We start from the raw sequence: 12,931 nt of genomic DNA, 5'->3' as shown, positions 1-12,931 counted from the left end.
GAGACAATTTTTTTTTTTGCAATAGTTTAAGGTTCACAGAGAAATTAAGAGGGGGGTTCAGAGATTTCCTGCATAACCCTTGCTTCCACATATGATAGCCTCTCTCATTACTAACATTCTCCACCAGCAGGCTTGTCTTTTTCACTCTTTTCTAGGTGTCTTTTTTAAAGTGTACTTTTTTTTTTTTTTTTTTTTTTGGTCTCTTTAGGGCCACACCCACAGCACTTGGAAGTTTCCAGGCTAGGAGCTGAATGCTGTAGCTGCCAGCCTATACCATGCCAGATCTGAGCTTCGTTTTCAATCTACACCACTGCTCACAGCAACACCAGACCCTTAACCCACTGAGTGAGGCCAGGGATTGAACCTGCTTCCTCACGGATACTAGTGAGGTTCATTCCCCCAAGCCATGATGGGAACTCCTAAAATGTAATTTTAAAAAAGAATTTCAAACTTACAAAAAGTTTCCAACAAAGAATTTTTCCGTGGCCTTCACCTAGATTTACCAAGTCTTCATGTTTTATCACAATTGTCTTATAATTTTATCTATTTTTTTTCTCAAACTAAATTATAGACATCCTCCATCACTCCCTCCCCAAAACTTCAGTGTGTATTTCCTTAGACTAAAAACATAAGGACATTCACAGTACAATGATAGGAATCAGACTTTTCTTTTAAATTGAGGTTAATTCACATAACGTAAAATTTACTCTTTTAAAATGAACAATTCAGTGGCATTTAGGACATTCATAATGTTTTGAAACCATTCCCTCTATTTAGTTTCCAAACATTTTCATCTCCCCAAAATGAACTCAGTGCCCATCAAGCAGCTATTCCTCAAACCCCCTCCTGGCAAATACGAATCTGCTTTCTGTGTCAATGAATTTACTTCTAGATATAAGTGGAATCATTCAGTATATGCTGTTTTGTGATTGGCTTCTTTCACTTAGCATAAAGTTTTCAAGGTTCATCCAAGATGTATTGTATCTTTTTTTATAACTGAATAGTATTCCACTATATGGATATACCACAATTTGTTTATTCATTCATGCATTGATGCACAATTGGATTCTTCCAACCTCTTCGATATTGAGAATGAATATTCATGTATAAGCATTTGAGTACCTGTGTTCAGTTCTTTAGGATATGTACCTAGGAGTGGAATTGCTGAGTCATACAGCAATTCTGTATTTAACTTTTTAAGTAATGGCTAGCATTTTCCACAGTGGCTGCAGCATTTTACATTCCTATTACCTATTTGTGAGGGTTCCAACTTCTCTATATCCTTGCCAACCCTTCTCATCCCACCCCAACTTTTTTATAATAACCATCTTGGTGGGTGTAAAGTAGTATCTATCTCATTGTGGGTTTGATTTGCTTTTCCTTAATGACCAATGATTTGAGCATCTTTTCATGTGCTTATTGCCCATTTGTACATCTTCTTTGGAGAAATGTCTATTCAAGACATTTGCCTTTATTTTAACCAGGTATTTTGTCTTTTTGTTGTTGAGTTGTAAAAGTTCTCTATATATTCTGAATACTAGACTCTTATCAAGTATATGACTTGCCAGTATTTTTCCCATTCTGTGGGCTGCCTTTTCACTTTCTTGATGATGTCCTTTGATACACAAAAGTTTTCAGAAATTTGATTATGATGTGTCTTGGCATAGATTTCTTTGGGTTTACCCTGTTTGGAATTCATTCAGTTTCTTGAATATGTAGATTTGTGCCTTTTGCCAAATTTGGGATATTTTCAGACATTATTTCTTCAAATAACTTTTTTAGCTTGACCTCATCCTCTGCTGCTTTAGGGATTCTGATGACAACAAATGTTATCAACACATGTTATATCCTCTATATCCTAATCCAATAAGGCCTTGAGACTCTGGTTGTTTGTTGGTTGGTTGGTCTATTTTCTCTCTATTATTTGTGTTGGATGATTTATATACTTCTATCTCCAAGTACATTGATTGTTTTCTCCATCTTCTCCATTCTGCTATCAAGCCCATCTACATCAGTTTTTGTTTGTTTGTTTGTTTGTTTTTTGTCTTTTTGCCTTTTCTTGGGCCGCCCCCGCGGCATATGGAGGTTCCCAGGCTAGGGGTCTAATCGGAGCTGTAGCTGCCGGCCTACACCAGAGCCACAGCAACATGGGATCCGAGCTGAGTCTGCAACCTACACCACAGCTCAAGGCAACGCCGGATCCTTAACCCACTGAGCAAGGGCATGGACCGAACCCGCAACCTCGTGGTTCCTAGTCGGATTCGTTAACCACTGCGCCACGACGGGAACTCCCTACATCAGTTTTTTATTTTGGTTGTTGAATTTCTTCAATTCTAAAATTTACCCTTTTTTTTTCTTGATATAGTGTGCTATCTGCAGAGAATATTTTTTCACTTGTTTCAAACATGTCTCATATTGTTCCTTGAAACATTTTGTGATGGCTGCTCTAAAATCTCATCAGATAATTTCAATATTTGTGTTCGCTCAGTGTTAGCATCTGTTACTATTTTTTCTCACTTGATTTACAAGACTCCAGATCTTATTTAAATCTTTTGTTTTATCAGAAAATAATACAATGGGGCCTCTATCCTGATCAATTTGTCTAGCCTGAGCCTAGAACAGGATGTCTTAATTCCCATGGCAAGCCCTTCCCCCACCTGGTTTTTGTTTTTAAATGGTGTCTTTATTTTACTTGTCCCTTTGTTTTTCCATATAAACTTTAGAGTAAATTTGTCAAGTTCCACGAAAAACTCAGATTGGAATTTTGATTGAAATGTTATGGACTTTATAACTTAATTTGGAAAGAACTAGATCTTCACTCTGTTGAGTCGTCCTGTTCATATTCTTTACATGTATTAAAATTTTCCTTAATGTCCCTCAGTGAAATTTTATTATTTTCTCAGTGAGGGTCAGACTTGTCTTTTGTGAGCTTTATTCGGTAGCTTCATTAGGTAGGTTGCTATTGGGAATAGTATCTTTTTAAAATTATATTCTAAATGGTTTGTTGTTGGTAGATAGAAACGCAGTTGACTTTTGCATATGGATTTTCTAACAGTAAATTCTTTGCAATGATCATAATTTTTATTATATTCTTTTTAGTCCAGTTTGACTACCTTTAATTTTTTATTTTATGGCTAAGAACCTCTTTATTACAGTATTAATCAGAGAGACAATCGTAGGAATTCTTTCCTTGGTTCTGATTCTAAAGAAAATGCTTTTAACATTTTCCCTATGAGTATATTTTTGGTGTAGGTGGTAGAAGACATCTTTCATCAAATTAAGGAAGTTCTCATTCTATTCCTGGTTTGCTAGAGAATTTTTAAAAAAAAATAGGAATGGAGATGATCACAAGGTTTTTAACCTTACTTTTTTTGGCCTTGACTGGGCAATGTGGACGTTCCCAGATAGGGGTCGAACCCAAGTCACAGCAGCGACAATGCTGGATTCTTAACCCACTAGGCCACCAGGGAACTCCCTAACCTTTATTTTGTTAATGCGATGCAGATTATTTTTAAAGGCTTTAAATTAATTCAAAATCATTACTTAGGTTAAAAGAACACAATGTTTTAGACAAAAGCTTTATTAAATCAGAGTTGAGATTAAAAACGATGAAGTAAGAGTCTGAAATTATTGTAAAATCTTTTATTAACTTGATCATTTTAGTCAATAAAAGGATTTGGGCTAATTCAATTTTAAATAGCTCTAAATCAAAAGGTTTTTTCTTCCTGTAAGCAGGGTTGCAATGGCCAGTTTGCCAAGTCGTTGGTAAAAATGTCTGGTTCTACATATAGACCTTTCCCAAAAAATTGCTTTCATGAATTAGAGTGATTGGAAAATTTAGCACATTTTAGTTGGGAGAGAATTTCATCCCCACCTCCAGGAGCTTCACTGACTCCCGACTCTCCTGAGTCCAACAGTAAGAGGTCATGGAAGGGGTGTTCCCTTTGTGGCTCAGCAGGTTAAAGACCTGACATTGTCTCTGTGAGGATGCCAGTTCGATCCCTGGCCCTGTTCAGTGCATTAAGGATCCAGCATTGCCATGACCTATGGTGTAGGTCACAGAGGTGGCTCAGATCCTATGTTGTTGTGGCTGTGGCTGTGGCGTAGGCTGGCAGCTGAAGCTCTGATTCAACCCCTAGCCTGGGAAATTCCATATGCCATGGGTACAGCCACTGGGGGGGAGAAATCATGGAAGAATAAGAAAAAAAGAAGGGTGAGAAACACAGCATGCAGCACCCCTTCTTTGCCTGTAATTGTAGGTATCAGCCTATGACTTTTCTTGCTAGGTTTGGGGCTACACTGCAAAATATGCTTCTTGTGGAAATGCAAACAAACTTGTATTTTTTTATAGGTAAATATGAATGGCTTTAGTCAAGGTAGATCATTTTTCAAAAACCAAATGCACTTTTGGAGGAGTAATGTTTTTTGTTTTTTTGTCTTTTTGCCATTTCTTTCTTTTTTTTTTTTCTTTTTTTTTTTTTTTTTGCTATTTCTTTGGGCCGCTCCCACGGCATATGGAGGTTCCCAGGCGAGGGGTCGAATCGGAGCTGTAGCCCCTGGCCGACGCCAGAGCCACAGCAACGCGGGATCCGAGCCTCGTCTGCAACCTACACCACAGCTCACAGCAACGCTGGATCGGTTAACCCACTGAGCAAGGGCAGGGATTGAACCCGCAACCTCATGGTTCCTAGTCGGATTCGTTAACCACTGCGCCACGACGGGAACTCCCTTTTTGCCATTTCTTAGGCGCTCCTGCGGCATGCATATAGAGGTTTCCAGGCTAGGGGTCGAATCAGAGCTGTAGCCGCCAGCCTACACCAGAGCCACAGCCACGTGGGATCCGAGCTGCATCTGCCACCTACACCACAGCTCAGGGCAACGCCGGATCCTTAACCCACTGAGCAAGGCCAGGGACCAAACCCGCAACCTCATGGTTCCTAGTCAGATTCATTAACCACTGAGCCCCGACGGGAACTCCCTGGATGAGTAATGAGTTAATGAGAATACAAAATGATTATCATCCTTTCCGGCTCTGGATGTTAGCCTAGTGTTTTGTAGTTAACCATAATACAGTAAGACATAATAGCTCATACATAATCCACTTTCAGATTCAATATGATATGCATAAGTAGGCCGGAATCAGCACAAAATAGTACACCTGGAAGAATCTTATTCAAAAGCCAACTCATCTGAAATATTTAAGAAGAGACTTGATGGCTACAGGTGTTACTTCCACAGGAAATTAATTGATAATTGGATAATTTATCAAATAATGGAAACAGTTTTCAGAAATGTGTTTTCTGGTTTTGTTTTGTTTTGTTTCTTTTTCTGCCACACCTGTGGCATATGGAAGTTCCCAGACCAAGGATGGAATCTGAGGCCCACCTGTGGTAACGCCAGATCCCACAACCCACCACTGCGGGGCCAGGGACAAGCCATGCCACAGAGACAAGCCATGCCACAGAGACAAGCCAGATCAGTAACCCACTGTACCACAGAGGGTACTCCTAAAGATATGTTTTGATATATTTGTGGTGTTTTTTTGGGGGGTGGGGGGCCACAAGACATATGGAGTTTCTGGGCTAGGGATCAGATCTGAGCTGCAGTTCCAGATCCTTAATCCACTGTGTCTAACTGGGGATCAAACCGGAATCCTGGCGCTGCAGAGATGCCACTGATCCCATTGTGCCACAGCAGGAACTCCTGTTTTGATATATTTGTAATGGTGAGTTTCTCCAAGAGAAAATTTCCAAAACAAAACCCAAAACACATAGACATTGAAGCCAGAAGGTCTGGATTTAAATTACAGGTATTCCTTTCACTAATTGTGTAATCTGAGGCAAATAATTTAGCTCCATAAATCTCTATTTCCTCATCCATAAAGTAGTGACCATGTTTATCTCAGAGTCATTAGAAGATTAAATGCATAGAGGCAAGTTCAATGCCCAAGAAATTAAACATTCAGACATGGTATTTCTAATTCCCTTCTAGTAAAGCAGCAGCATCTTGGTCTTCTTTTTTTTTTTTGCTATTTCTTTGGGCCGCTCCCGAGGCATATGGAGGTTCCCAGGCTAGGGGTCGAATTGGAGCTGTAGCCGCCGGCCTACGCCAGAGCCACAGCAACGCAGGATCCGAGCCACGTCTGCAACCTACACCACAGCTCACGGCAACACCGAATCCTTAACCCACTGAGCAAGGGCAGGGACCGAACCCGCAACCTCATGGTTCCTAGTCGGATTCGTTAACCACTGCGCCACGACGGGAACTCCAGCAGCAGCATCTTTAAGCGGTACAGCATGGTAAGGAGGAGTGACTCTAAGACTCCTGCCTGGGCTGATTCCTGGCTCCACTGTCTCCCCAGCTCTGTGACCATGGGCATGCTGCTTAAACTCTCCAGGCCTCAATTTTCTCATCGGCAGAATGGGGATTATAAAAGCATCTTCCTCGCTCAGTGGGTTAAGGATCTGGCATTGCCATGAGCTGTGGTGTTGGTCACAGACACGGCTCGGATCCGGCCTTGCTGAGGCTCTGGTGTAGGCCAGCAGGTTCAGCTCCGATTGGACCCCCAGCCTGGAAACCTCCATATGCCACGGGTGCAGCTCTAAAAAGCAAAGTAAACAGATAAATAAAAATTAAAAATTAAAAAATAAAAGCGGAGTTCCCGTCGTGGCTCAGTGGTTAACGAATCCGACTAAGTACCATGAGGTTGAGGGTTCGATCCCTGGCCTCGCTCAGTGGGTAAAGGACCCAGCGTTGCTGTGAGCTGTGGTGTAGGTTGCAGATGTGGCTCGGATCCCGAGTTGCTGTGGCTCTGGCGTAGGCCGGCGGCTACAGCTCTGATTCGACCCCTAGCCTGGGAACCTCCATATGCTGCAGGTGCGGCCCTAAAAAGGACAAAAAGACAAAAAATAAAAAATAAAAGCATCTTTCTTATCAGGTTGTAGGACTCAATGAATTTATGGAAAGTGCTTAGAGCAGGGCCTAACATACAGGAAATGCTATGTAAGTTAGCTAGTGTTACGATGAAACCCTCATTACGTGTTGCTATACCTCAGAACCGTTGCATTTAGAACTACAACTGATCAGTAATATGTGGATGGGTGTGATTTTCTGATTTGAATGCCAGGAGAGCAGAGCAGTGGAGGAGGCCACGCATTCCCTGGTTCTCAGTGGTGAATGCTTTGCAAAAACAGCTGTCTTGGCAGATTCTAGCCCTGGGCATAGGGAGAAAGGAGCAGAGAAATTCCATTTCCCCATGGGTGCCGTTTCCCCTCACTAAACCATTGCTTTAATGAACAGCAATATTTTTCAGTTCCATTGTAACTGGTGTTTATAGTGAAAATCATATTACCGCAGCATTAAAGGGATTTTTTAAAGATGAGAAGTAAATCAAATACGAACATGCCACCTGACGCCAAAACGGATTTCAATTTTTCAATTTCCTTCAAGGTTTTGTTTATGTGCAAATGCAGCCTGCGTTTATAGTTGCAATCACCGTGTACGCACACTTTTATACTGTTTACTGTGTTAACCGATGGCCCTTTTCCCTATTATACAGCCTTGGTGATTATTATTTTTACTGATGGCTGATAGGCAGATCGATAGGCCGTAATTACTCCTTTTTTGAAAATCAAAATGTCCACCTTTATATACGGTAGGAGAACTCTGCAAATGCTAGTGAAGGCAATAAGTTATAGATGAAAAGAAAATCAAATCCCTAAACCTCCTCGTGGCAGGAGGAATGAGAAGGGAGGGAGGATTTGATTGCCTACGAGCTGTGAAATCCTATAATTTGATTTGGCAACAGATTTCCACCCCAGTGCTTTACTTAACGTATCTATTTTTAAATTTAAGGAGAATTAAAAAGAAGTTGCATGTGATGGGTACATGGAGGTTCTTTATACTATTGTCTACTTTTGTGTATGTTTGAAACTTTCCGTAATTAAAAAGTTTTAAGGAAAAGAATGTGCTTATAAAAGAGGTTCCTAACACCCTTGGAAATAGTTTGAAGTGTCTCTTGGTGAACAGACCCCCCAGGGCCAAGCACGGGGGGGGCCCCCTGGAGAGAATTTTCAAAGTCCCTCTTTCTCAGGAGCCTTTGCATCCTTCTCCCAGGACAGTGATGTAGTATATATACCGCAGCGTCCACATTAGAAACGGTGCTCCCACCATCTGCTGTCTACAGAGACCCTGCCCAGGTATCACTAAATCACTGTTGAGAACATCCTCTTTAGGAGTTCCCGTCGTGGCGCAGTGGTTAACGAATCCGACTAGGAACCATGAGGTTGCGGGTTCGATCCCTGCCCTTGCTCAGTGGGTTAACAATCCGGCGTTGCCGTGAGCTGTGGTGTAGGTTGCAGACGCGGCTCGGATCCCGCGTTGCTGTGGCTCTGGCGTAGGCCGGTGGCTACAGCTCCGATTCAACCCCTAGCCTGGGAACCTCCATATGCCGCGGGAGCGGCCCAAGAAATAGCAACAACAACAACAAAAAAGACAAAAGACAAAAAAAAAAAAAAAAAAAAAAAAAAAAAGAACATCTTCTTTAAGAAGGTGGTGGGGGGGAGGTGCAGAGGAGTTCCTGCTGTGGTGCAGTGAGATCTGCAGCATCTCTGGAGCACTAGGACACAGGTTCAATTCCTGGCTCCAGGTCACAAGGGCAGCTTGGATCTGATTTGTGACCTGGGAACTCCACAGAAAGGAAGGAAGAGGGAGGGGGAGGAAGGAAGGAAGAAAGGAAGGGAGGGAGGGGAGTTCCCATTGTGGCTCAGCGGAAACGAATCTGACTAGCATCCATGAGGATGCAGGTTCGATCCCTGGCCTCGATCAGTGGGTTAAGGATCCTGCGTTGCTGTGAGCTGTGGTGTAGGTTGCAGACACGGCTCAGATCCCGCACTGCTGTGGCTGTGGTATAGGCCAGCAGGAGAAATGAGAAGGGAGGGAGTATTTGATTGCCTAAGAAAAAGAAAGAGAGAGAGAGGAAGGAAGGAAGAAAAGAAGGAAGAAAGAAATTGAAGGGTAGAGAGGAGTCTAGTGTCAGTGGTTCCAGCATGGAGTTCCATTGATAATACTGTGTGACCTTAGATTAGTTACCTAACCTTTCTGTGCCTCAAACTTATCTCCAAAATGAAACAAAGATAGTGCCTACTAGATGAAGGCAAGGAGGTCTAGGAGGCCTCCGTGAGTCCATGGGAAATGGGACCAGGAACTTGATAAATGGCAGTTGGCACTATCATCTGACTCCATATTTTCACATTTCACGTTCCTAGGTCCCCCGCCTGGACTTTGCAGATATTTGAGGATATTAAGGCCTGAATCTTTTTTTTTTTTGTCTTTTTGCCTTTTTCTAGGGCCGCTTCCCACGGCATGTGGAGGTTCCCAGGCCAAGCAAGGGTCTAATCGGAGCTGTAGCCTCTGGCCTACACCAGAGCCACAGCAACGCAGGATCCGAGCCGCGTCTGTGACCCACACCACAGCTCACGGCAACTCCAGATCCTTAACCCACTGAGCAAGGCCAGGGATCAAACCCGCAACCTCATGGTTCCTAGTTAGATTCGTTAACCATTGCGCCACAACGGGAACTCCTTAAGGCCTGAATCTTAAATATGAATAGATAATCATGGAGAACCAGACGTATGAGGAGTACCAGACACATGAAGAGAAACAGCAACATGAAATTAATAATTACCGTGGCACTCCCTGGTGGCTTAGCAGGTTAAGGATCTGGCATTGTCACCTCTGTGGCTCTGGTCACTGCTGTGGTACAGGTTCCCCCCCCAGCCTGGGAAATTCTTCATGCACAGGTGCAGCCAAAATTTAAAAATTAAAAGAAAAGTATTGTTATCACAACGATTATGTCTAATGTTTATTGAATGCTTACCATGTGCCAGGAAATGTCATCACTTTGCATGTATTAAATCACTTAATCTTTACAATTCTATTTCACAGGGAGGCAACAAAGGCCTAAAGAGACATGCCTTTTCACTTTATTGAAAAAAAAATACCAGCGTGAAAGAAATTTGGGGGAAAGAAAAAAAGAGAGAAAAGCCCTGCAATTGTCTCTCCTTCTATCCGTCTTTCAGGACCTTTTCATTTTCCTAAATTATTTTCCAGTCGTTGTTCATCGCCCACTTGCTTTTTAAACTAACTTTATTCTTTGTCTAAAGATGACACGGACTCATAAAAAAAAAGCTTCCAACCAAAAAAAAAAAAAAAAAAAAAAAAAAAGTGCAAATATGAGAGTGCAAGAAAGAGTTGATACTTAAGAACAGAATGCTGCTGGCCTCATGGGACCCTTGTTACTGGTGTGTCTATTGTGTGTGTGTGTGAGTCACTGACGTACATAGTCCTCCTCTGAACTTGGATGTTTTTGCTAATTATAAAGTCAAACTTAAAGTTTGTGTTATGAAGTACTAATCTACTTGATTTACCAAAATGTACCAGTCCTCAGGTCTTATGACACTTTCTAGAGTGAAAAATAAGGTTCTGGGAGTTCCCACCGCGGCTCAGCGGAAATGAATCTCTTCTAGTATCCATGAGGATGCAGGTTCGATCCCTGGCCTCGCTCAGTGGGTTAAAGATCTGGCATTGCCATGAGCAGCAGTGTAGATTGCAGACGCAGCTCGAATCCAGTGTTGCCGTGGCTGCGGTGTAAGCCGGCGGCTGCAGCGCCAATTTGACCCCTAGCGTGGGAGCTCCGTATGCTGCAGGTGCGGCCCTAAAAATACAATAATAATAATAATAATAATAAGGTTCTGAAGTTCCTTGGTGGCCTAGTGGTGAAGGATCCAGTGCTGCCACTGCTGTGGCTCAGGTTGCTGCTGTGGCTTGGGCTGGATCCCTGGCTCGGGAACTCTTGTATGCTGTGGGCACAGCCAAGAAAAGGGGGCGGGGTTTCTTTGTACAAAACATTAGAAAGAGTAAATTCTTGATATATTTTTTTCTCTTCATTAGAGACCCGAGGCTTCCACCGGTAAACCAAAAGCCCTAGATATCTCCTGCCTGGATTGTAAACGTCCCGAGGGAAGAAGGTAAGGCCTTTCTTAGCATATGAGGAGATATTGTTTTAGATAATTCCTGGGGAAAAAAACATTTATTATTCAGATTTCCGTGAAGGATTTGAGTCTGAAAAGAATGTGTTGAGAAAGAAGAAAGATTGGCGTGGCTCACAATTTCAAAGCCGGAGGGGCTTTATATGCTCTATTTCACTGCTCCTGTTTAGAGATAAGGAAACAGGGGAGTTCTCATTGTGGCGCAGTGGAAATGAATCCGCCTAGGAGCCATGAGGTTGGGGGTTCGATCCCTGGCTTCACTCAGCAGTTTAAGGATCTGGCATTGCCGTGAGCTGTGGTGTAGGTTGCAGATGCGGCTCGGATCTGGTGTTGCTGTGGCCGAGGTGTAGACTGGCAGCTGTATCTCTGATTGGTCCCTAGCCTGGGAACCTCCATATGCAGCTAGTGCAGCCCTAAAAAGACAAAAAAAAAAAAAAAAGTAGTTCCCATCTCCACCCTGAAAGGCAGTGCTTTTATTTGTGAAGAGAGAAAGGAGAAAGTTCATGTACTGATGCCCCTATCGACTTATATGCATCCCCAGTGGAGACCTGAGGGTCTGTAAGTCCCTGAAGTGGCCTTGAACCAACACTGAAAGATGTTACACAAGTAGGTCATGAATAAATACTCTGTGGGACTTTAGCAATCACACATCCTGGTGGTACTTTTTTTTTTTTTTTTTTTTTTTTTGGCTTTTTAGGGCCGCACCTGTGGCCCAGGCTAGAGGTCCAATCAGAGCTATGGCCACTGGCCTACATCACAGCCACAGCAACATCATATCCTAGCCATGTCTGCGACCTACACCACAGCCACAGCAATGCCGGATCCTTAACCCACTGAGTGAGGCCAGGGATCGAACCCTCAATCTCATCGTTCCTAGTCAGATTCATTTCCGCTGGGCCATGACAGGAACTCCCTGGTGGTACCTTGTTAATATTACTCGACAAAATTAGCTTAGGTTTTAAATGAGTAGAGGCCCGCTCCCTAAAGCCCCACTGTGATAGCTCCCTTGGCCCCAAAGTCCCACACATTTTAAGGGAGTGCTCAGATAGCAGTTACACACAACCCTAAGAGCCACTGCTGTTTTCACAGGTATGCTGCAAGACCATCAAGCATCAGACTCAAAGCATGCAGCAACATCAGAGAGAGAGCCCTCTGCATGATCAACAGGAGAGCTGGGAGCAAGAACCTGGAAACATTTCCAGTGGGCCTGAAACTGGCTGTGTTTGGCATCTTCATCATTGTGATATTCGTCTACATAACTGTGGAAAGGAAGCCGCTCTTTGGTTAAGTGCCTTGGAAGCAGCGATGAGTGCTGCTCCCTGCTCTCCTGCTTCAGGACAGAAAAGAGGCGGCGCCTAAGGGGGAGGCCCAGCCGCTTGGCCCGGCCTCCGCCCTTGTGCTGTGCTGCTCGAAAGGATCTGGGCTCAGCCGGGTGGAAGGACTGAGGGAGAGAACCCAGCACTTGGGTCAAAGAGCTTGAGAGTAGAAAATTCCCTGAGTGGCCAGCATTAAAGGTAATTTCACGTTTGTGCAGTCCTCTAAAAAAGGAAACTGGCCTGGTGTTTTTCTTTTTAACTGTGGTGATAAGCCATGAGTCCCCTTTTTTTTTTTTTTTTTTTTTTTTCGGTCTTTTTGCCTTTTCTAAGGCCACACATGCGGCATTTGGAGGTTCCCAGGCTAGGGGTTGAATTGGAGCTGTAGCCGCCAGCCTACGCCACAGCCACAGCAACATGGGATCCAAGCCGAGTCTTCAACCTACACCGCAGCCCACGGCAACGCTAGATCCTTAATCCACTGAGCGAGGCCAGGGACGGAACCTGCAACCTCATGGTTCCTAGTTGGATTCATTAACCACTGCACCACAACGGGAACTTCCACATTTT

At 43.3% G+C, this 12,931-nt stretch overlaps 1 protein-coding gene across 1 annotated transcript in view; it reads left to right on the top strand.

Moving 5' to 3' along the window:
- The window catches only part of LEMD1 (LEM domain containing 1), a 30,377-nt gene extending 17,795 nt beyond the window's left edge, over window positions 1-12,582 (top strand). The window contains exons 5-6 of the mRNA XM_003357393.4: window positions 10,951-11,027; window positions 12,138-12,582. Coding sequence (XP_003357441.2) covers window positions 10,951-11,027; window positions 12,138-12,336 — 276 coding nt within the window. The 3' untranslated portion in view covers window positions 12,337-12,582. The remainder of the gene's footprint in view (window positions 1-10,950; window positions 11,028-12,137) is intronic.
- Window positions 12,583-12,931: the final 349 nt, after the last annotated feature.

This window comes from Sus scrofa, chromosome 9 (assembly GCF_054392235.1).
Source record: "Sus scrofa isolate SSC_HxYL_T2T_F1_AM1 chromosome 9, Sscrofa_HxYL_maternal_Yorkshire_Landrace_v2.0, whole genome shotgun sequence".
Lineage (NCBI taxonomy): Eukaryota > Metazoa > Chordata > Mammalia > Artiodactyla > Suidae > Sus > Sus scrofa.
The sequence above is the reverse complement of the archived record's forward strand: the minus strand, read 5'-3'. Positions and strand labels throughout refer to the sequence as shown.